At 48.5% G+C, this 24440-nt stretch overlaps 1 protein-coding gene across 1 annotated transcript in view; it reads right to left on the reverse strand.

Annotated features, from left to right (window-relative positions):
* Positions 1-2200: 2200 nt before the first annotated feature.
* The window catches only part of ZDHHC7 (zinc finger DHHC-type containing 7), a 40228-nt gene continuing 17988 nt past the window's right edge, over positions 2201-24440 (reverse strand). Inside the window, exons 2-8 of the mRNA XM_025371092.1 lie at positions 24109-24194; positions 18445-18776; positions 9357-9481; positions 6822-6918; positions 5573-5654; positions 4833-4963; positions 2201-4264 (exon numbers count right to left, since the gene is read on the reverse strand). Of these exons, the coding sequence (XP_025226877.1) occupies positions 4088-4264; positions 4833-4963; positions 5573-5654; positions 6822-6918; positions 9357-9481; positions 18445-18759 (927 nt within the window). The 5' untranslated portion in view covers positions 18760-18776; positions 24109-24194 and the 3' untranslated portion in view covers positions 2201-4087. The remainder of the gene's footprint in view (positions 4265-4832; positions 4964-5572; positions 5655-6821; positions 6919-9356; positions 9482-18444; positions 18777-24108; positions 24195-24440) is intronic.

The raw sequence follows: 24440 nt of genomic DNA on the forward strand, positions 1-24440 counted from the left end.
CAAAGCTAAAGATTTTCCAGAAAGCAGAGTGTACAATAAGAAAATTAGAGGATCAGTCTAGGCGGTTCAACATGCAATCTTAAAATTAGAAAAGAAAATGGAGTGAATGGGATTCCCAAAGACATAACACAGAATGTCTGCCAGAGCCAGAAAGCTGAGTGTCAGGTGGAAAGAATCCACTGAGCAACAGCACAGCCAGCAGGAGAACTGAGGCCAAGGCACCTTGTCGTCAACCCTGAGAAACTGAGGACTAAAGAGAGGCTGTGGGCCAGGCGCGGCGGCTCACGCCTATAATCTCAGTGCTTTGGGAGGCCGAGGTGGGCAGATCACTTTAGGTCAGGAGTTCGAGACCAGCCTGGGCAACACAGCGAAACCCTGTCTCTTCCAAAAATACAAAAAAGTTATCTGGGCATTGTGACAAGCGCCTGTAGTCCCAGCGACTCAGAAGGCTGAGGAACAAGAATCGCTTGAGTCCAGAAGGTAGAAGTTGCAGTGAACTGAGATCATGCCACTGTACTCCAGTCTGGGCTGAGATCCAGCCTGGGTGACACAGCAAGAACCTATCTCAAAAAAAAAAGAAAAGCTAAGTCACATAGCACAGGGGCCGGGAGAGTGTGGGCTCTCCATGGCTGCTCTGGGAGCTAGAAGATGGTGGGGTTGTGTCTCCAACAGGCTGAGTGAAAAGTACTTAGCTACACCATCAACCAAAGGTGAGGCAGAATAAGGCATTTTTAGGTGGGCCAAAATACCGGAAACTTGAAGAGTAAGGCACCCCTTCTCCAGCAACTCCCAGGGAGCGGCTGTACCATTGCAAGGATCTGGAAGGTGTAGACCCTGGGACCTGGGAGATTGAACCCACCAACCCTGGAGAAGCCAGGCCCTCTCAGCAGGGAATGGGGGAGGCAGCGCAGGTGCTGCCCATGGCAGAGGCTGGCTGGGGTGCAGGCACTCAGTGACAGCTGGAACGGGAACACACGAGGCAGCTTCACCTCTGTAAAAGCAAAAAGTTGGACAAAAAAATCATAGGCCCCTATCTGGTTTAGCAGCAAAGTATTCAGTCATCACAACTAAACTTGATGATGTACGAAACATGGGACGCACATATATTCGGTGAATGGGGATGGGAGAGCAGGCAGGAAACCCAGAGTTCTCTGGACTGCAGATGTGCTGTGCCTAGAACCTTCTTCAGAAACTTGCTGGCCCTTTTAGGAAGCCACCTGCACGGGCCCATCGGGCCTGACCACTGAGCCACTCGTTCTCTTATAGCTCAGAGACTGGCTCAGCTTTCAGCTCCCAGAACCCACCACAGGGAAAACCAGACGATTTTCCCTCAGCCTCTTCAGGTTGTCTTGGCTAAAATTAGCAGCTGGATAAGCAGCAATGCAGTTTTAAAGAGGTTCCTCAGGAGATGCTGTAGGGCGCCTGTGCTTTTTTTATGGGCACCCTGTTTTTTGTGTGTGGCTCCCAGGCTACCCTTCAAGTTTTTCCCCTGCTTCCATACCCAACCCAAGTTCACATACAATAGAAGGTAGGATTTAGCCACCTTCCTATTTGGGGGATATTTTTGTTTTAATGCAAGCGTCATACTTCTATATAATGAGCCTACGTAACAATCTAATAGAAGGAATACAAATAACATTGCAGCAACATGCAGCAGAGCCACAAATACAAGCTGGAGGGCTGCTGCCCATGCAGTGGCCCAGCTCTGGTGCGCGCCTCCGCGTTCAAGTCTCCTTCCCATTTCTGCGTCTCTGGAATGCCACCAGGCGCTCCAAGGCACAGCACATGCAAGGCAGGGCTGTGGCACACACTGACCATCTGGCCTCTGGAAGTTAAGTGGGCATTTTGGTTCCCTCACAGTGCAAATATTAGACAAATTTGTTGAATGAATTAAAATCAAATTGTAGGTACTTGAGATTCTGGACTATGGAGAGAGATTTTGAAACATTGTTTTTAAAGTGCACTAAAAAAAGGACTAAGTAAAACGATGGGAGTCAAACATTCAACAAGCAGCAGTACTCACTGGGCAACATTTATGAGTCGCGCTTGAGCGCCCAGGTCACTCGTCATGGGCATGAAAGCATGTAGAGGTTCTGGAAACTGGGAGTGACCTTAACAGCCTGAGGCTGGATCCACGAACCACAGAAAGGCACCCCCTGAAAACACTGCCATCCATGAAGAACGGGCACTTTGGAAGCCATTTGAGAACTGTCAATTGATTACTTTATTTCATATAAAAGTTACATTGAAAGAAGAGGTTGAAAAGTCAAGTATACTTGATTTGCACACACTTGCCAAGTCTCACAGGATTCAACCACTTGGATAATTGTTTTATTGATATAACAGGATATACATATTAAAAGCCTCACACTGAAGCCCACACGCATGTCCAACCCAGACAACAATGTGCAAATGAGTATGCAAAACAATCCTGGAAACTCGTGTCTCCAGGATCACCCACAATCTATGCTTTGTCCCGGTGGCTGTGACGCAGTTCTTCCCCCAATGACGCACACACTTCTGCGGTGACCGAGTCCACTTCCAAACCCCCTGCAGGTTTGCTCGCTTGGCTAGGACGGTGGCTCAGGTAGGTCCCTTTGTGGTTTTGCATCAGCAGCGGTAGAAGCCCTGATTCGGATGGGGTACAGAGTAATTAAAAACAAAACAGTTCACAGATGAACAGAAGGGCAAAACCGTTCCGGGAGGGAGACGCCAGCTTCTCTTAGCGTGGAGGGCACGTTTAAAGGAAGACCCTCAGACTTGGTCACAGATTGCTTCTTGATGCGTCCGGCAAAAAATGTACAAACCAGGCAAGTTTAAGGCAAGTCCCCACGGAGGGGAGCTGTTGGCTTTCTGGCGTCATTTTAAGCTCCGCACCAAGGATCCCATTTTATCACCTGTGCCGTGGGGGGAGAAGAAAACAAACGCTAACCAAAAAATCCAACGAGGGCGCCAATCCGACCATTCCCAGCTGGAGCGCTGCCTGTGTGGTGGCACAATCGCCCCTGCCAGGGGCTGGCTGCCTCATGGTCCCCTCACCTTCCCAGAGGTACCCAAGAGCTGGGCCCTGCCTCTCCAGTTGGGATGCCTCCCCTGCCCCACACACCACTAACAGGATCCAGCTACCCAAAGTATCAAGTCACTGAGCCACGGCTCTGCTCTTACCTAGGTGCCATCTATACACTGCTAATTTGGCTGGAACAAAAAAAAAAATCGGTTCCAAGGCCCTCAAGCACTCAAGATTTCTTTAAAAAATGAAAGCAGGAGGGCAACAAAGGGCCGCACAGGAACGGCTGTTCTTTGGATCAAGATGTCCTCCAACAGCAATACATTCATAGTAACCACGGGCAGGACCCCGTGGTTCTCTCCCCTCTTCCCTGAAACGTCGGTTTCTAAAAAATAGCTTGTTTGCTGTACACAGCCGGTAAATGTTACACTGCCTGAACAACACTGGCAATTTTGACACACATGCACACACGCGCACACACGCACAGACACACGCACACACAGACTTGCTGAGAGTCAAAGGATGTCTCTTCCGAGGCAGCGGGGAGTGTGCCGGAAGCCACCTTCACTGTTCAGTGCACAGATCTTTTGCAACTTCAGTGCAAAGCATCGGAGCTAATCGAGACCAAAACGTCTTTCTATGTAAACGCCCTGCTGTGATCCGGGGAGTGCACTGCTGAGTGGCGGGGTCAGCAGGAGCCCCCTGAAATGACTGCTTGGAGAATCCCTGTTCACTGGATTGACTGTTTTTCATGATTGGAAACAGCAGCTCAGTACACAGGATTTGAATAACCCATGTAATAACCCAGTCTTCTCCACAGAAGTCCCAACTCTGCAGGAGGCCATGGTGGTTGGCTTCTTTGCATGGCCACACACCTTTCCGTCATTGTACAGGTGGGGACTGAGAGCCTCTTCCTCTGCCATCTGTGACTATAAATATATAAAACTCTGCTTGCTGCAAGCAATTGGTTTGTGTAGGTTCCAGTTGCCCTGTTGGTCACAGATGAGCTGTTGATACCCTTCAGACCCCAAACAAGTAAGTGGATGTCTGTGAGCCAGTTCCAGGCTGATGAGCCGGGCCTCACACTGAGAACTCCGGGCCACCTTTTCTGGGTCTCGTGGGCAGTCGCCTAAATCGGAAGCCGACAAAGGGATTCATCCAGAGGAGTGAGGGGGGGCCCCCAAAGACGGACTTCATCCCTTCCCATCGCAGCCTCCGCTCCCATGTGGGCTTCTCACTTTTCAATCGCTCGATCTCCTGGAAGCAGAAAGAAAAGCAAGTGGCAGCGGCTCCAGGAAGCTCGGCAGACCCCACCAAGCCTTGGAATCACACCGTGCTCAAGCACAGTGTGGGCTCGATGGAGGGTCGGTGAGTGAACTCTCTTTCCCAGCTTTGCCCCAGTCCAGACCCCCACGGCCTCTGTGAGCCCAGCCCCGCTGCAGCCATGCGGCCAGCCCCAACTACCACGATGGCCCTCCCAGCCAGGCACTGACGTTTTTCACTTGTTAGTTACTGTGTACATTTACTGAGCGCCACTCCAGGCCTGCAGAGCCAAGCCCTAAAGGCAGTCAATTCCCTAAAATTTACTGACTGCACTGGGAGCTTGGAATCTGCCTGGCTCTGCTGACTCGCAAATCAAACTGAGACTAGAAATATGCACCGCACAGAATGAAAGAAACAGCAAACACAGGGAGCCTGTTGAAGCTCATCAAGACCGTCCCATTACGCTCCCGAGTCAGTCCACAGGCACCTGTTGTTGACATTAGGAATTTCCATTCAAGCTTGGACCACATATGAAGTCCACAGAGCCGAGAACAAAGCTTACCGTCTCGTCGTTGCATATGGAGTGGATTTGGGTGCCAAACATAACTGCAGTGAAAGTGAAAAACAGAAGACCCTCAAGGCACAGGAAGATCAACAGGATTACAGTGATCGGAGGTGAAAAATCGCTGCATTCTGCGGACAAGAGGAAGTTGGTTATAACTGGTCCTGAATACCCCGAGTGGCAGCAAGTTGTTCACTTGCTAAATGGGCGCATCATTGTTCTCCAAGGAGCCACGGAGGGCCACCCCTCCGAGCAAAATTCACACCATGACTTCCTGGCCAGTGGTTTCAAAAGAGTCTGAGGTTTCTATTGACACTGTATTTGTGAATTACATGGCAACTGAAGCCAAACCAGAGGAGTTGTGTGCACCCATACCAGTGAGCAGTGCTCCCACCTGGGGTGGGACGAGCCAGTCCAGACCTCACTGCATATCTAAGGTAGGATAATGAGCGCCTGTTTTCATTACATTTGATCAGGGTCGATCACTCACGTAAGCAACGCGAAGACTAGTTTGAACAATGGAGAGCTAGCTAGCTGACCAGGAGACAGACACAAGCTTTTGGGGAAACAATATACTAGCAAAATGGTGGTGTTAAAACTTAATTCTTTAAAATTCAATTCCTAAAATAATTGCAATGATTTCCTTCAAAATTGGAAACCTGGTTCTTCCTTTAAAGCCTTCCCCTTTTACCCAAAAACAGCATGCACGGCCAGGAATGACACACAGCCAGGGAACTTACCAGTCCACTGCCCTCGGACACAGGAGATAAACTGAAATCCACAAAGGATCAGAGCATGAACTGAAGACAGAGCTATGTACATCTAGAATGAGGGGGAGATTGATTAGTCATTTTTATTTTTTATATTTTTTAGAAACAGTCTCCCTCTCTTGCCCAGGCTGGAATGCAGTGGGGTAGTCTCGGCTCACTGCAACCTCCGCCTGCCAGGCTCAAACAATTCTCCTGCCTCAGCCTCTCAAGTAAATGAGACTACAGGCACCATGCCCGGCTAACTGTTTTGCATTTTTAGTAGAGATGGGGTTTCACCATGTTGGCCAGGCTGGTCTGGAACTCCTGACCTCAAGTGATCTATCCAGCCAGTTAGTAATTTAAACAATTAAATCTTTCTAGGAGCAAAGGCTGATGACACATCATGTTTATACCTCCATCTCATTTGTCAGGGAAAAAAATGAGGGAAGTATTAAATTGCAGTAGTTGACATTTTCCTACCCAAGATCATATTAGACCAAGTGGAATAATTTTACAGAAAAATACAGCTGGGCATGGTGGCTCACGCCTATAATCCCAGCACTTTGGGAGGCCAAGGCGGGCAGCTCGCTTAAGCTCAGTAGTTTAAGACCAGTCTGGGCAACACGGCAAAACCCCGTCTATAAAAAAATAAATAGCCGCGCACAGTGGCTCACAACTGTAATCCCAGCACTTTGGGAGGCCAAGGCAGGCAGATCACCTGAGGTCGGGAGTTCAAGACCAGCCCAATCAACATGGAGAAACCCCATCTCTACTAAAAATACAAAATTAGCTGGGCATGGTGGCTCATGCCTGTAATCTCAACTGCTTGGGAGGCTGAGGCAGGAGAATCACTTGAATTTGGGAAGCGAAGGTTGCAGTGAGCCAAGATTGCGCCACTGCACTCCAGCCTAGGCAACAAGAGTAACACTCTGTCTCAAAAAAAAAAAAAAAAAAAAAGCTCTAACATACTTTAGGAAGATTCCTGTTATTATTAATAAACGATAGTGATTGAGAACATCTGGGAGAGAATTACAGTGAACACCTAAAATAATACAAATAACATACTGTTTATTTATTGGGACTACTTCCTGCCAATGATAGCACAGTATTATAATTTGAATCCTGGAGAAAAGGTTGGAGAGAAACTAGTCTGACGTTAGTAGATTTCCCTGCTCCAGGCAAGAAGCAGTTAAAGAATTTCAAATTCGATGTAAGTCACTACAAAAATATTTTTACTTACAGTGAAGAGCACAAAAAATCTTTGATTCTTTTCTCCTACACAATTGTTCACCCACGGGCAGTGATGATCCATTTTCCGAATACATCTTTTGCAAATACTGAAAAGGAGAGTTTGATTTTTCAGTATTCCATGCTCTGAGGAAACCAGAGTAACACAACCAAATAAAATCAAAGGTGGAGGAAAATTAGAATGCATATTCTAATACAGCATGTCAAAAAAATATCATACATACTATATTCCTTTAAGGTTTATCATTTTAATTAAATGTCTTCTGTTTCCTAAAGAAAATACTCAGTGGACCAACAGGCTGGGACGAAAGGTCACACTGAGCCATACTCCACGAGTTTTCAGACTCTCCCCCAGTAGAGCTCGATCACGTACACCTATCAATAACGTTCCTAATGTTGCAAGCTTGTAAGTCTATTTCAATAAAAAACAAAATTGAATTTTTACCTTCAGAGAAAGAAACATTCTTCGTATCTTCAAATAACTCCTACCATTCAATCCATATTCACTGATGAATATGCAATATGGATTGCATATTCATCTTGAATCATCAACTATACACCCAGGCATGAAGTCATCTTGTGCTTACGGCTATATTTTACTTTTGCCCAAACCACTCTCTATGTCCAATTTTAAATAACCTAATTTGATTATCAATCACTTTTTAGTCCGAGTTTGCACCATTTAATTACATCGAGCGACATCAATGGCAGCAGGTTCGCTCCAGGAAGACTTGCTATCATAGCGTCACCTGATTTTTTTGTTTTTTGTTTTTTTTTTGAGACGGAGTCTTGCTCTGTCGCCCAGGCTGGAGTGCAGTGGTGCGATCTCGGCTCACTGCAAGCTCCGCCTCCCGGGTTCACGCCATTCTCCTGCCTCAGCCTCCCTAGTAGCTGGGACTACAGGTGCCCGCCACCACGCCCAGCTAATTTATTTATTTATTTATTTTTGTATTTTTAGTAGAGACGGGGTTTCACCGTGTTAGCCAGGATGGTCTCGATCTTCTGACCTTGTGATCCGCCCGCCTTGGCCTCCCGAAGTGCTAGGATTACAGGCTTGAGCCACTGCGCCCCGCCCATAACATCGCCTTCCATTCATTGACCTCCGCTCCCTGCCCATCCTCCATAGCACCTGACTTCCAAAACATTCCCATTTTATCTTAAGAAACAGATTTATTGAAGTATAATTTATATATCATAGGCCAGGCAAGGTGGCTCATGCCTGTAATCCCAGCACTTTGAGAGGCCAAGGCAGGTGGATCACCTGAGGTCAGGAATTCGAGACCAGCCTGGCCAATGTGGCGAAACACCATCTCTACTAAAAATACAAAAATCAGCCGGGCATGGTGGCAGGCGCCTGTAATCCCAGCTACTAGGGAGGCTGAGGCACCAGAATCGCTTGAGCCTGAGAGGCAGAGGTTGCAGTGAGCCGAGACTGCGCCACTGCACTCCAGCCTGGGTAAAAGAGCAAGACTCCACCCCGCCACACCACAAAAAAATTTACCTACCATAAAAATCCACCTATTTGCAATGTACCATTCAATGATTTTTATTCTATCTGCAGAGTTGTGAGACCATCACCATCTAATTTTAGAACATTCCCACCATCCCAGAAAGAAACCTCAGCTCATATGCAGTCACTGCCCATTTCCAACCCCAGCCCAAGACAACCACCCACCTACTCTCCGATACCATTTCATCCTTCTTCACTTTCCGGCCAAACCATGTGGATACGAATCTTTTAAAGCTTTCACTCCAGCCAAAAAGCAGTCGGCACCCTGTATCTGGGCTTCCTCCCGTTGGAGGCCATCGATGGCTTCCAGCCTATTCAAGCAGGCCACAACCCCCCAGGAGAAGGGTACTGTCCAGGTGCAGCCACGCCCCAGCAGTTTCACAGTACAGGGATGTGTGACAACTATTTCCAGGAATGGAGAAATACACCCAGACATCCACACTTCAACACGTGAAATCAATGGCCAGCCCCTCCAGGAGCAGACAAAGGAGTCAGGAGCTGGCAAATCTGGGGGAAAAGGATAAAATGCAGGCAAGACCAGCAGGAGTGAGGCGTGAGGGCCAGGAAGGCTACTTGAGCCAGGCCGATAACTGGACTGTGGGGTTTAAAAATACAACTTGGTGTTTGAGAGCACACCCAAATAAATACCAAAAAAAAAAAAAAAAAAAAGAGCACGCCCAAAAGAACCTGGCCTCTACGCTTCACCACCATAGGATGTGCCCAGGAGCTGTGAGCACACACGTGCTGGCCTGTAGCATGTGTGCCAAAACAGAGGCAGGAACCTCTTCACCTCCGGTTTTTGAGCCACAGCGAGTCCCTCGGGAAGGAGGGGATCCCTGAGTCCATACTGTTTCCCAGTTCCCAAAAAGACTCTAGGGCACCGGCACTTTACTCAGCTCCCTACCCCAGAAAGAGCGTGATACCTACAGACCGGCCCGTGCAGCGCTGCCCAGATGCTCGGGGCCCATGTACCTGCAGTGGTGGGCGCGCTCGGGTTTAATACAGCCGCGCACGTACCTGCAGTGGTGGGCGCGCTCGGGTTTAATACAGCAGCACTTCGGGCACTTGTAGATCACTTCCCCGGGCTTCAACTGCAAGCTCTCCATGTATTCTTTTGTAGCGTTTCCTTTGGGTACTGCCCCCTACCATATAAGAAGAATGTATTTTAGTTGGGGAGAAGGAAAGTTTAAAAAAAAAAAAAAAAAAATCAGGCTAGGCGCGGTGGCTCATGCCTGTAATTCCAGCACTTTGGGAGGCTGAGGCGGGCAGATCACAAGGTCAGGAGTTCGAGATCAGCCTGGCCAACCCAGCCTGGCCAACATGGTGAAACCTCATCTCTAATAAAGATGCAAAAAAATAGCCGGGAATGGTGGGGTGTGCCTGTAATCCTAGCTACTCAGGAGGCTGAGGCAGGAGAATCGCTTGAACTCAGGAGGTAGAGGTTGAAGTGAGCCGAGATCGTGCCACTGCACTCCAACCTGGGTGACAGTTGGAGACTCCATCTCCAAAAAAAAAAAAAAAAAAAAAATTCATCTTATATTTTCTATATCATCAAACAATAAACAAAAATTACTTTATTATCCCTTTGATAAACGGCTTACCCACCTGCATTTTCAGAGGCAAGGCTTGTTCCCAGACAAGGGCACTGTCTGTCCCCAGGGGGGCAGGGAACCTCTGTGTACAGCACTTCCCTGTAGCCCCTGCTACAGGGGAGGTAACTGACAAGTTACCTTGTCATGGAGAGGTAACTGACAAGCACTGCCCAGAGTTTGCTTATCAGGCAGTCGGGGAACAAGGAACAAAACAATCTCAAAAAGGACTTTAACTTCGTGTTGCTAAAGTGACGTGATACTTTTGTCTTTTGGCCAACTTCCTCAAAGGCATTCACACACAAACCTGGAGGTGGCAGCCCAGACCACCTGACCCGATTCATGTCTGGCAACGAGGCCGCCCAGCGGGAGCAGCACCAGAAACTCGAACGTGCATCCATCTGTGCCCCAAGTGCCAGAGGAGCTGGACAAGACGAGCGATAGCAAAGCAGTGGAAGGAGTCGGGGAGGTCGTGAGCTGATGGTAAGGGGCAGAGCCGAAAGCCACGAGTCACCCTACCAGCACCACGTCAACGAGGACCCGATGTAGGGAAGGTGAGGCCGGAGCTGGCTGCAACAGCAAAGGCTTTGTTCTTTGGGCAGTGGAGATATATCAAAACCATGCTTGTGGGAGACAATTCTGGGAGCTGTGGCGGGGTGGAATAAGATAGGCAGACCTGCCTGGGGGGTTCCAATGCCTCAAGAAGAGGAACAAGGCCTTGTGTCTGCTTCTTAGCCCAGAGTCTGCATTTCACGTAGAAATCACAGGTCTGGAGAATGAGACCCACAGACATTGGGAACAGCAGTCAGGGCTGCAGTGGTTGTGCAAAGACAGGGGATATAGGTGGGGTGCAAATGGAAGGTGGGAGCTAACAGCCTGGGAGATGGCAGATGTGGTGAAGGGCTCTGCCAACAGCAAATGGCCCTGCTGGAGCTCCTTAAAATGCAGGTGCCTGGCTGGGCTCGGGAGCCACAGATCGGAATCTCTGCAGGGTGAGGGTTGACATCCAAATTTTAGAAAGTTCAGCAGGTGAGCGCCCTGCAGAGCCAGAGACTGCGGCCCTCTGGATTCAGGGCTCACAATGGGCCAGAGCTAGAGCCTCGGGCAGCACAGGGAGGGGGCCCCAGGAGGGGCTGCAGGGCAAATGTGAGCGTTCACTGCCCAAACCTCCCCCGAAGTTTACTTCCTCCAAACAAGGCCCCGTCAGTCCCGTGGCCCTAATATGGGGAAGCTGTTTTGGTCAAAATCAAAGTGTTTCCTAACACACTGTTAGAAAAGGGTTTAAACTCATCTTTGAAAACTTAAATCAGAATCAGTAAAACATTTTACTGGCCGGGCACGGTGGCTCACGTCTGTAATCCCAGAACTTTGGGAGGCTGAGGTGGGTGGATCATGAGGTTAGGAGTTGAAGACGAGCCTGGCCAAGATGGCAAAACCCCATCTCTACTAAAAATACAAAAATTAGCTGGGCATGGTGGTGGGCACCTGTAATATCCCAGCTACTCGGGAGGGTGAGGCAGAAAACCCAGGAGGTGGAAGTTGCAGTGAGCTGAGATTGTGCCACTGCACTCCAGCCTGGGCCACAGAGTGAGACTCTGTACCCCCCCACCCCCCAAAAAAATTACATTCCACAATTTGGAGTCTTTTGTTATTGTTATTGCTTTGAGACAGAGTCTCGCTCTGTTGCCCAGGCTGGAGTGCAGTGGCGTGATCCTGGCTCGTTGCAACCTCTGCTTCCAGGGTTCAAGCGATTCTCCTGACTCAGCCTACCAAGTAGCTGGGATTACAGGCACCCACTACCACACCCGCCTAATTTTTTGTATCTTTAGTTGAGACAGGGTTTCGCCATGTTGGCCAGGCTGGTCTCGAACTCCTGACCTCAGGTGATCCAACCGCCTCAGCCTTCCAAAGTGCTAGGATTACGGGTATGAGCCACCACACCCGGCCTGGAGTCTTTAATCAACTTTCCTCCAGCAATCTAGGGATCTTAACACTGCTTTGATTTATAAAATCCCACAATGTTGCATATATGCCTCAGGTGACAGCTGAGTGTTATAAATCTCCTCAATAAGAGGAAATGGGCCAGATTTTAAAACTGCAAACACCGTAATTTTATGAGCCATGCATGCACTTTCCCGCAGCAGCAAATATGATACGATGTGGCACGATACTTCTGGAAAGTGGCCACCCCAACGCTACCCCAGTTTTTGGTCACTTATGAGCAAGGAAAGGCATTTCGAAGGGGTAGCCAAGTACGCACTGGGTGATCCTCAGGGACCTGAGGCTGTGGGATTTCAGGCACTTGCTGGGTCCAGGGATTCCTTTTTGTTGCTCAGAACCCTGACAGACAGTGAACCCAGGCAGACAATGAAACTCTTCACGGGCATGGTCTCCTGGGGATTTCATGGAGGGGTTCCATCCACCTGAGGCCCCAAGTCTATCACTTACATTTTCATCCTAAGCCTTTCGAGGTGTGGTTTGACAGAAACAGAGACCATATGCAGAGGGGGTGTGCATGGCTGCACCATCTCAAAGGGCCTTGCCAGGATGTGCCCATGACAACAGCCGCAGGGGCTGGAGCACCGTCTCCTCTGCACCCATGGGGCGTTCTTCTTCCCACCAGAACAAACCTTCCAGGTAATTGAGCACATTCCTCAGTTCCCATTTTAACCATTTTCGGGAGGTTTTTTCTAAAACACTTCTTGAATGTTTCCCGCCCATCTTCCTGTGGGACTGACCACAGGCTCCAGGCCATAGGATGCCTTCAGGCTCCTTCCTCCCACCCCAAACACCTGGCTGCCTCCCTTCAGAGGTGCTCCCTGATTGGCTGTTCCCTCTCATGGTGCCCCTGCCCATATCCCACTTCCAGTCTGCCCTGATGAGACAAAGCAGCCAGTCAGGTCCGGGCAAGGCACACACTGCCACCTTGCCCTTCCAGGGCAGTTAGGTTTTGCAGAGCATGCTTCCTGTCCTCTCTCCACTGCTCTCCACCCCAGCTCCCTGTCATGCATTCTGGATCCCCAGGGCCTAACTAAGGGGCAGGTAAGAATGGGGCCGGGCCTGTGGATCTGCCTCCTAATTTATGGAAAATGCTGGGGAGGAGGAACATGTCAAAACCCAGTACAGGGATGTCAACTGCAAACAAAGAACTGTGTTTCTTCATCTTAAACCCCAAGAGAAAAAGAGAGATTGCAGCAACCACACAAATTAATTAAAAGAGATGTTATAGACATATAAACCAATCACATTGTGTGGATCCTTATTTGGATCCTGATTCAAGGGAAAAAAATTATAAAAGAATTGAGACAGGCCAGTCACGGTGGCTCACACCTATAATCCCAGCACTTTGGGAGGCCGAGGCAGGCGGATCACTTGAGGTCAGGAGTTCAAGACCAGCCTGACCAACATGGTGAAACCCCGTCTCTACTAAAAATACAAAAATTAACTGGGTGTGGCGTCACGCACCTGTAATCCCAGCTACTCAGGAGGCAGAGGTGACTGTTGCAATGAGCCGAGATTGGGCCATTGCACTCCAGCCTGGGCAACAGAGTGAGACTCTGTCTCAAAAAAAATTGAGACAATTGAGGGAAGCTGAACTCTAACAGGATAGATGGTATTAAATATTGTATTGCTTTACATGAGCTACCAGTATTGAAGTTATATTTTTACAAAGAGCCCTTTTAAAAGATACACACATTTACAAATGAAACGAAAGAATGAGTGAGATTTAGGTGGGTTATCTGGGCAGGGAACAGCATGGGCGAGGCCACCCTGTGAGGTGGTGACAAGCTCAAGGCGGAGTGCTCTTTTCTTCCTACCGTGCACATTTGGAATTTCCCATAAGAAGTGAAATTGTCAAGGCCGGGGCTCTGGAGACAGACAACCTGGTTCAAATCCCAGCCTGGCCTCTTACTGGCAGTGAGGTCTCATGTTCTCACATGGATGTTCCACCTACGTCCCAGCACTGCTGTGAGGGTGGGAGGAAAGCATGCTTTTGGCAGAGCTCCTGGACGGCAGCCGAGGCCCCATGAAGGGTACCTCTGGAAGGCACTCGCACAGCTGCCGAGAAGGCTCACGGGCATCCATGGGGCTGGCACTGAAGACACAGGCTCCATCAGGTGAAGGGATGCGGGGCCGGGGCCGTGGGTGGCCTTCCTCCCTCCCAGCCCTCTCATGATTCTAAAGTGAAGCTTGGGATCAAAGTCGCATCCTTCCACAGCAGGGTTCATTGCTCTATCAGCAGGCCTCCGACCCCATCTTCCCCTCCACGCCCCACTCAAAGCACCAGTGACTTTCCTCAAGTGACAATACAAACCCAGGCCAATCCCAGCAAGGATTGGTCCTATTGGTTTAGAAAAATGACATGAAGTCCCACTGGGGTATCTGCCCCAACCCCTTAACTGTTCAGTTCAGAGGTGATGTGATGGTTCTAGTTCAGCCTGGACTGGACCGTGGTAGGGTAAAGACATGATCTGTGGACAGAAGAAATCAACTCCCCACTGGGAAGACAGAGATGACACTTGACCCTCCTGGGCCATGCCCACTCTCCCCTTCAGAACAGTAGAGCCTAGACATCAGTGACTGCCACTCCACCTGCTCTGGGGACTGCCCTTCTTCCCTGGGCAGCAGGAAAGCCACGACTCAGACAAAGCCTGAGGGCAGCTGCCAGCCTCTCCCCTCTGTCCACCTTCCACTCCACAGCCTGCCAGCAGCCAAAGGCATCCTTGCCCTGGGGCTCTGCATACTCCCCCTTCCTTGGTTTCATTTACAGTGACTCCTGGCGGTTTCTGTCACTTGTCACCAGAGTCCTAATATGTGACATGAGTTAAACAGTGACATCCAAATAGACAAAGGACTCAAGCAGACATTCCTCCAAAGAAGACACACAAATGACCAACAAGCACATGAAATGATGCTCAACATCGTTGGTCATTAGGGAGATACACAGCAAAGACAGATACGGCATCACAAAAGAAGGGCAATAATGTGTTGAAGACGTGGACACACTGCAGGTGGGAATGTAAAACGGTGTGGACGCTTCGGTGTTTGGGTTTTTTTTTTTTTTCATTCCCTTCCCCACAATTTTTTTCCCCCTTTTTCTTTTTTCCCCCAGACACTTTAGAGAATACTTGGCAGTTCCACAAAAAGTTAAACATAGAGTCACCATATGTCCCAGCGACTCCACTCCTAGGTATATACCCAAGAGAAATGAAACATGCATCCACACAAAAACTTACACATGGCTGTTCAGAGCAGCATGATTCGTAACAGCCAAAAAGCGGAACTTGCCCAAATGCCCATCAACTAACGACGGTTATAAGCGAGACAGGTCCGGCCAAAGCATGGAATATTATTCAGCCCTAAACCAAACGAAGCACTGATCATGCCACAGCATGACGGACCCTGAAAACACAATGCCTAGTGAAAGCCAGGCACAAAAGGTTACAGATGAGATGACTATGAAAGTCCCTGAACAGGCAAATTCCACAGAGACAGCAGATGAGTGGTTGCCAGGGGCAGAGGGCATTGGCAGGGGAGGGGGCTGGGAAGTGATGGCTAAGGGGTGTGGGGTTCCTTTCTGAGGTGATAAAAAATGTCCTAAAACCGACTAGGTGATGGTTGGACACTCTGTGGATGCACTAAACACCACAGACTAGACACAAGGATGGATTTAGTGCTATATGAATTAAATCTCAATCAAAACACCCCTGACATCCAAGATCTCCAACTTCTCCCTCAGAATGTTCCATTCAACATTCTCTGCAGTAATACGACAAGCAAAAGAAATCTGCCCACCAGGGCGGCAGCATGCCCTTGCACACACCTTCTACCCCGACTTCCTGGCTGCCTCCAGTTCTCCAGGCTTCTGGGGCCTTTTCCCCAGGAGCAGGAGCTGGACTGCTGAGTAGCTGTAGAGTCCAAGTGCAGAGGAGAAAGGGGCAAACTGCTGAGGAGTCCCAGCCAGGCTGACCCTCCCCCGTATCCCACCCCACACTCACAAGCAGGAGGCTTTGCACAGACTCGGTTCCCTCACCACAACTGCCCACAAGGGTTGGGTCCAGCCCAGTTTTCACTGTGTGGGCAGATGGTCAGAAGTCACTGGATTTTTCCTACAAGGCAATATTCCAGTAAAAAATCGCTGAGCTGGACCTGGCCCTGTAGCTGGCCCTCTCCTTAGTCAAAGTGCCTGGGCACTTTGCTTGGGCAACAAGCAAGGAGTTTTGCTGCAGCCAAGGAAGGAGAGGGCAGAGACCCACAGGGATCAGGAGCGGGGTCTGGCTCCTAGAGGGAGACTTGCTGCGTAAAAGGAAATGATGACACCGCCTTTAATTCTCTGAAGGCACAAACCCGTCAGAGAAGAGACTCGGTAACGGTCAAAGACTCCACCGTCAGATCAGGCTACAAAGCCACTGGCAGACTTTGCTTCCAAGTTTGTCCCCAAGGTACCACCCCCCAGCTGCCCACTGGGTTGGGCCTGTAATACTGTTCCACTCCCAGGACAGCTGCCCACGACCTCTCCTAGTAAAACAGAAGAAAGTAAACAATGTACATCCAAACCCTGAATAATTCAGATAAAGCAAAGACAGATAAAGCCACATGTAGACCACATTCTGTGAGCTCATCGGTTGCAGTTTATCCTCAAAAAAGAGTCCTCATCAGGCATGATGGCTCACGCTTGTAATCTCAGCACTTTGGGAGGCTGAGGTGGGTGGACCACCTGAGGTCAGGAGTTCAAGACCAGCCTGACCAACATGATGAAACCTGTCTCTACTAAATATACAAAATTAGCCGGACATGGTGGTACATGCCTGTAATCCTAGCTACTCAGGGGTCTGAGGCAGGAGAACAGCTTGAACCCAGGAGGCAGAGGTTGTAGTGAGCCAAGATCGTTCATTGCACTCCAGCCTGGACAATAAGAGCGAAACTCCATCTCAAAAAAAAAAAAAAAAAAAAAAGTCCTAATTTTATTAACTTCTGGGTACCTTCTTTAGAGAAAGCTTAGAAATAGATGATAGCCCAGTAGATTTTACATTGACAAATGGGGAGTCCCTATATCATGGTTTAAAACTACGGTTTTAAAGCAGTGGAAAGAACTTTTTTCAAATGAAAATCTACTGACTGTTATACCTGGCCTCGCACGCCTGCAGCTGCTGGGCGTCTCCTCCCAGCTCTGCGGGGAGCCTGGAACTCACTGACTACAGGTGACGGATGGCTGAGCTGCAAAGATCTGTACAATCGGCCCGAATGCTGTTCCCTGATTGAAGGATGTCTCAAAACTCAGGAACAGCCTCAAAGCCCAGGTGTAAGCTGAACCTGGTGGCCTGCAAGACGTCAGGAACTGGGTGTATTTCACTGTGCTAGGTCTGGCCTATGTTTATTCTCAGCCTAAAGGGAATCTGCTCCCAAAATGAGCTCAGTCCATCTTTCTTGTTCCACACCCATGTCAATCTGTCCCTGTGCACTGCTTCCTCCAACAGGTCAGCCACACCTGAGCACACTGCTAATTATGGAATCCTTCCTCCCTGCTTTTCAGGCAGGTTGAGCCTTTACCTTTTACCAGCTGGTTGAACACAACGTTTGCTTCAGGATTTAGCTGAGACATGACAACGAGAGAACTACAGAGCTAGAAAGAACTTAGGAAAAATATCTAACTTTCTAGCTCAGTGAAGTTCACATAGTTGCTTACAGTCAAATGACAACTGAAAAGACTGGTAAAGTGGTGACATCTAGAACCCAGGCTTCCCAGCTTTCAGTCTGTCCTTGGGAAAAACAAAATATTTAAACTAGAAGGCATTTTAGAAATTACCTAACACAGGCCGGGTGTGGTGGCTCACGCGTGTAATCCCAGCACTCTGGGAGACGGAGGCGGGTGGATCACCTGAGGTGTCAGGAGTTTGAGACCAGCCTGGCAAACATGGTGAAACCCTGTCTCTACTAAAAATACAAAAAAATTAGCCGGGCATGGTGGTGCGCACCTGTGATCCCAGCTACTGAGGAAGCTGAGGTAGGAGAATCGCTTGAAACCAGGAGGCAGAGGTTGTAGTGAGCCGAGATTGTATCACTGTACTCCAGGCTGGGAGACAGAGCGAAATGCCATCTCCAAAATAAATAAATAAATAAATTTAGCACTGGGTGTGGTTGTGCTTGTCTGTAATCCCAGCTACTCAGGAGGCTGAGGCACAAGACTCAATTGAACCTGGGAGGCAGAGGTTGCAGTGAGCCATAGTTACACCACTGCACTCCAGCCTGGGCAATAGAGCGAGACTCCGTCTCAAAGAAGAAGAAAAAAAAAAAGAAAGAAAAGAAAAAAATTAGCACAATGGGCTAATACATTCCATCAGCATACCATGATATCACTACTATTTAAGCAATGTTTCTTCTCCAGTTATGACATGGAAAAGGCTAGAAGCTTGTGTCCAGGAATTAATAAAAACCTGAGGTCATTCACCACATGGTCTGTGTGTGACACTAGACCAGACACAAGAGAGCCACCCAGCGAGGCAGCCAGTACTCACAGGGTCGGTGAGCATGGTTCTCAGGTGGGACGACAGGGCAAGCACGGCCAAGCAGTTAAAGATGACCCCATTGACCACAGAGTACCAGAAGTCTTTGGAAGGCAGCAGCATGACGAAAGTCACCACGAAGTCTGCATAGGCAACCAGAAGCCACGTCATGACAGCACAGATCATGCCACAGCCATCACGGATGAACCAGACCCGGTCAGCCACGTCAGCCTCGGAGGAGGAGGAGGATGAAGAGTCATAGTTGTCATTTTCAGCCAGGAGAGGATGATGCTCGACGTCCCGGAGCCTGTGTCCTGATGGCTGCATGATTTCCCTGACGCACCCTGGGGAGGGGGACGACACAGAGCTGGTGAGGCTCGAAAAGCTCACAAGCTATACCTTAAATATGATGTGTTATGGTTGGTCCTTGGCCATTTCATAAAGTTAGTCTAAATACACACAGTGGGAAAGAAGAACATAATAAGATCTAAATTTTTAAATCTCTGACTTTATTGATTGCTTTACTACAACACAGTGAGTCCCACAGTACAGGTTATGCCTACATACAACAAAACATGCCAGCCGTGGCCACAAAGATTATGGAAAGCACAAGCTAGACGCGAAGTCCCAGCACCAGGTTCCCCGGCAGGGTGGAGAGGAGCTCTGCTGTATCACTGCTGCACTCGCTCCCCAGCCCCACCTGTCCCTCCTCTGCTCAGCAGCTCGCCTCAGTGCTCCCAAGCAGGCACCCAGCACAGACTTTAGCAAACAGCACGATGAAAGAACGACAAGTAAGTCACTGGTTCTCTATTCATCTTTACACCGCCTCATACACACTGACCTCATCGGTCTTACCTGTTTCTTCTCAATTTGATTCTCAGTTTATCCTCACTTCTCTGTGATGTTTTTGGAGCAGGCTCCCATTTTTATATCTCTGTTCCTTGACACTCTATCCTGCTTCTAGAATGCCCTTCATCTCTATTTTAATCTTTTTTTTTTTTTTTTTTGAAACCGAGTCTCATTCTGTTGCCCAGGCTGGAGTGCAGTGGCGCGATCTTGGCTCACTGCAACCTCCATCTCCCGGGTTCAAGTGATTCTCCTGCCTCAGCCTCCTGAGTAGCTGGGATCACAGGCGCCTGCCACCACGCCCGGCTAATTTTTTTGTATTTTTAGTAGAGATGGAGTTTCACCATATTGGCCAGGCTGGTCTCAAACTCCTGACCTCAGGTGATCTACCCACCTCAGCCTCCCAAATTGCTGGGATTACAGGCGTGAGCCACCGCACCCAGCCTCTATTTTAATCTTCTAAAAGTTTCCTGTTTTTGTTATTTTTGGGAACACAGTCTCCCTCTGTTGCCCAAGCTGGAGTGCAGTGCCACAATCACAGCTCACAGACGAGGTCTCACTATGTTGCCTGGGCTGCTCTGGAACTCCTGGGCTCAATCTTCCTGCCTCAGCCTTCCAGAGTCCTGGGATTACAGATAAGAGCCACCATGCCCAGCCTTTCCTTCATTTATTAATCCATTCTTTTGCAAGCCATCCTTTTGACACTTCTAACCTATTCCCCATAGCATCTGATTTCTAAGAACATACAAGATCTAAAAAACTAAAGAGAAAAGTGGGAACAGGCACAGTGGCTCATGCCTGTAAGCCCAGCATTTTGGGAGGCTGAGGCAGGTGGATCACTTCGGGTCAGGAGTTTGAGACCAGCCTGCCCAACATGGTGAAACCCCGTCTCTACTAAAAATACAAAAACTAGCCGGGTGTGGTGTCACGCGCCTGTAATCCCAGCTACTCAGGAGGCTGAGGCGGGAGAATCGCTTGAACCCGGGAGGCAGAGGCTGCAGTGAGCCGAGATCACGCCACTGCACTCCAGCCTGGGCAAAAGAGCGAGACTCAGTCTCAAAAAAAAAAATAAAGAAAAAAAAAATAAAGAAAGAAAAAAGTGGGCCAGGTGCAGTGGCTCACACCTGTAACCCCAGCACTTTCGGACGCCAAGGCGGGTGGATCACAAGGTTACAAGTTCAAGACCAGCATGGCCAAGATGGTGAAACCCTGTCTCTACTAAAAATACAAAAATTAGTCGGGCACAGTGGCAGGCGCCTGTAATCCCAGCTACTCGGGAGGCTGAGGCAGAAGAATCGCTTGAACCCAGGCGGGTGGAGGTTGCAGTGAGCTGAGATTGCACCACTGCACTCTAGCCTAGTGACAGAGCAAGACTCCCTCTCCAGGAAGAAAAAGAAAAAAGTGCACTTTTCCTGGTAACTATTTTGACTGCTTCTTCGATTGCACACCCTTCTCTTATCGGTGTTTGCTCTGAGAGCTGTAATATCACAGATAAAGAGCCAGGGAAAGGAAGAGACAGTCAATTTCACCTTAGCTTTCCCATGGGGAGAAAACACTGACAAATATTTTAACGAACTGACCCTGGCACTTTCTCAGAGCAGGAGCACTCCTCATGCTTTAAGCAGGCAGAGTGCAGAAACCGTGGCTTCTGAAATGCGAATAAAGGAGAGTAATAAGAATGTTCTCAGAGGTCAGGCCACTACAACTGAGTAACAGCACTGGGTGCTGTTTTTCAAATCTGGGTGTGACTTTTTCTTTTCTTAAACGCAACTGGAACACAGCAATTATGAAAACATTTGCCGAATGAACATGTGGTGAGGGTTCATTCGCCAAATACTTTACAAAATTTCCTCTCGATACAAAAATGCTGACTGGTACCAGAGCAAAATGAAATTGTTTTCCAAAGTCAGTAAAATAGCCCTATTTTTCAATCAGATAAAAGCAGCTTTAAAAAATGTTTAAGGCTGGGTGCAGTGGCTCACATCTGTAACCCCAGCACTTTGGGAGACTGAGGCAGAAGGATCATTTGAGCCCAGGAGTTTGAGATCAGCCTGGGCACCAGAGTAAGACCTCATCTCTACAGAAAATAAAAATTAGCCAGGCATGGTGGCTTGCGCTGTAGTCCCACCTACTAGGAAGGTGGGAAGACTGCTTGAGCCTGGGAGGTTGAGGCTGCAATGAGCCATGATCATGCCACTGCACTCCAGCCAGGGTGGCAGAGAGACCCTGTCTCAAAAAATAAAAATAAATAAATAAATGCTTAAGGCCAAGTGTGGTGGCTTACACCTGTCATCTCAGCACTTTGGGAGGCCAAAGTGGGAGGATCTCTTGAGCCCAGGAGTTTGAGACTGGCCTGAGCAACATGTGAAGACCCAATCTCTATAAAAAAAATTTTTTTTTTTCATTAGTCAGGTGTGGTGGCACGCACCTGTACCCCTAGATGTGTAGGAGACTGAGGTGGCAGGATCGCTTGAGCCTGGCAGGTTGAGGCTACAGAGAGCCACGATCCCACCACTGCATTCCAGCCTGGTCAACAGAGTAAGATCCAGTGTCAAAAAAATTGTTTTAATTTAAAAAATTTTTTTAAATAAGCATTTAAGTGAAATAGAAGAAACTAGAGATCAAACGAATTTGGATGGACCCCTTAGCCAGCCATTCCTTCAGCATTTTCTGAACCGACGTCTTCCGGATCTGTCTGCTCAACATCCCCTGCAAACACCTTTGCAGCGCCCATTTCCTCTACATAAACCCCATTCACCTGCAGAGCCTAACTTTTCTCTCTTCTAGGCAAGCCACCCTGAAAAGGGAGTTCTCTTTCTTCTGAGGAGCAATTTGTGAAGGGGTCTCTAGACATCAGATGTGACCATCTGGACATGAAGGCTGAAACTGCTTCTGCCTGCACCACTAGTAAAAGCCTGACTGTCAGGGGGCTGAGAAAGTACCTGGAAGTTTCTCTGCCTCTGCTGAAGCCCTGGGCACGCTCACCAGCTCTCCCTCCCGGGTACTTACCACTTGCTACCCAAGAGCTCTTGCAGGTTCCACCTCCCTGCCTGATGTCAGCCCCTCCAGGGCGGTCTGGGTCTCCTCCCGCTCTGTTCCCCTTGTGCCTTGCATGCTGTCTGGCGCACAGCAAGGGCATGTTTGCTAAAAGGCAGACGCAACAAAAAGCAAGCAGTCCCTCTCTCAGATTCCAATCACCTCCTGCTGATTTCCATCTAAGTTTCTTGGTGAATCATATCTGTGGGCCTGGGTACATCAAGGCCGTAAGCTGAAAAATTCCTCTGACCAGAACCGTTTTGCTTTATGTTGACTTCTCTAATAGGACACATTCCATCAGAAAAGGAAGGGTGCTTGCCAGGCAGTAAAACAAGCTATACTTTTGTCAGAGCGCAATGTTTGGGCAGTCTGAGCTCTCTCCAGAAAGCAGGGCCCCTTGAAAGTCTTCTAAAGGCAGACATGTGACACCTGAGCCAGCTCAGCTCTGCCTTCCCAGTTCAGGTCGTAGTGAGACCTCCATGGAGTGCAAGATGCTGCTGTGGCTCCATGTCTGACCTGGGGGTGCGGATGGGCAGGCACCGCTGTGTAAGGAGAGCGCCCACAGACACCGAACACTGGCCATGGCAGGACGTTCCCATAAGCACATATTAGGGTGACGTATAACACTTGAGGGCTTTAGTGCCCTATCTATAAGATCCGTTAGAAGTCAACAGGAAAATAACATAAGATCCAAAAATCCCTTTATTTTCAAGAAAGCAACAAACAAATATCGCAAGGTTAGGCTGGACAAATACAGCTCTCAGTAACAAAGTGCACTCGCATCTCTGAGTCACTGTATTTACACTTGAGTAATGCAACAGGAAGGGAGGGGAAGAAATGAAGAAATCATTCCTTTACGTGGAACCCTAATCTAACAGCAAACAGCACAGCCATTTGAGATGCGGTATTAAAATGCACACACTCCTTAGGAGTAAGGGCACAGCCTTATTCTGCACTGAATTCCAAAACCGCTGTTGACTTCATACTCAAGACAGTTTCTGAGGGAACCCTGAAAACACTGGGCACTGTCACACAGATGTCCCAGCACCACTTTTCTACTCCAAGGGCCGATTTAATGGGATTTTCTCAACACTCCTGAACCTAAGCTCTTTATCAGCACATTAAACAAAGCCATTTCCCAGAACACCAAAAGCAACACTACAAATCTCCATATTTAAAGGGACAACCACACAAGCAAAAACTTTTCATTTCAGGCCGGGCACAGTGGCTCAAGCCTGTAATCTCAGCACTTTGGGAGGCTGAGGCGGTTGGATCACTGGAGGTCAGGAGTTCAAGACCAGCCTGGCCAACACAGTGAAACCCCATCTCTACCAAAAATACAAAAATTAGCCGGGCATGACGGTGGGTGCCTGTAATCCCAGCTACTAGGGAAGCTGAGGCAGGAGAATCGCTTGAACCTGGGAGGCAGAGGTCGTAGTGAGCCAAGATCACGCCACTGCACTCCAGCCTGGGTGACAGAGCGAGACTCCATCTCAAAAAAAAACCAAAACAAAAGAAAAAAAAAAAAAACCCTTTCCATTTCAGGTGTAAAGCGGGGTATTCCCCTCATCTTGTAATACTGGCCAAGAACTCATCAATTCAATTCATGGAGTCCCCTCCACAGACACACCCTCCTTTTAGGACAGGAAGGCCGTGGCTGAAAAGGAAGGCAGGTCTGTCGGCCTTTGCACCACGCCTCTGCTTTGCCACATGCACAGGTTACCTTTTTAGTAATATACAAGTGTCAGCTGGGAGAAAGGAAAGTGATTAGACCCTAAATAATCATACTCTTACCTCACAAATTATTTCTGAACATCACTTGAACATTTTGTGCCTTTTCTTCAGGATCTTAAGGTGCATACTGTCCTATGTGATCGGATCTGAAAGAGAATAAAATCTGATTAGAAAAAGTGATTTATGACAAACGTTGTATCATATTTCTTAGGGTATGATTTTTGGAGTGTATATAAGCAACGTAACATTTGACGCATCAAGTTCTGTCACTCACAACTATCCTTAAGTATGAAATCATTGCTCTTCTAAGTTTTGATTACTAGGTAAATTCACAATCCTGGAAACCAAATAATTTATTTTAAATATTTCCATTTACCCTCCTACTCTTTTAG

The sequence above is a fragment of the Theropithecus gelada genome, chromosome 20 (assembly GCF_003255815.1).
Source record: "Theropithecus gelada isolate Dixy chromosome 20, Tgel_1.0, whole genome shotgun sequence".
Lineage (NCBI taxonomy): Eukaryota > Metazoa > Chordata > Mammalia > Primates > Cercopithecidae > Theropithecus > Theropithecus gelada.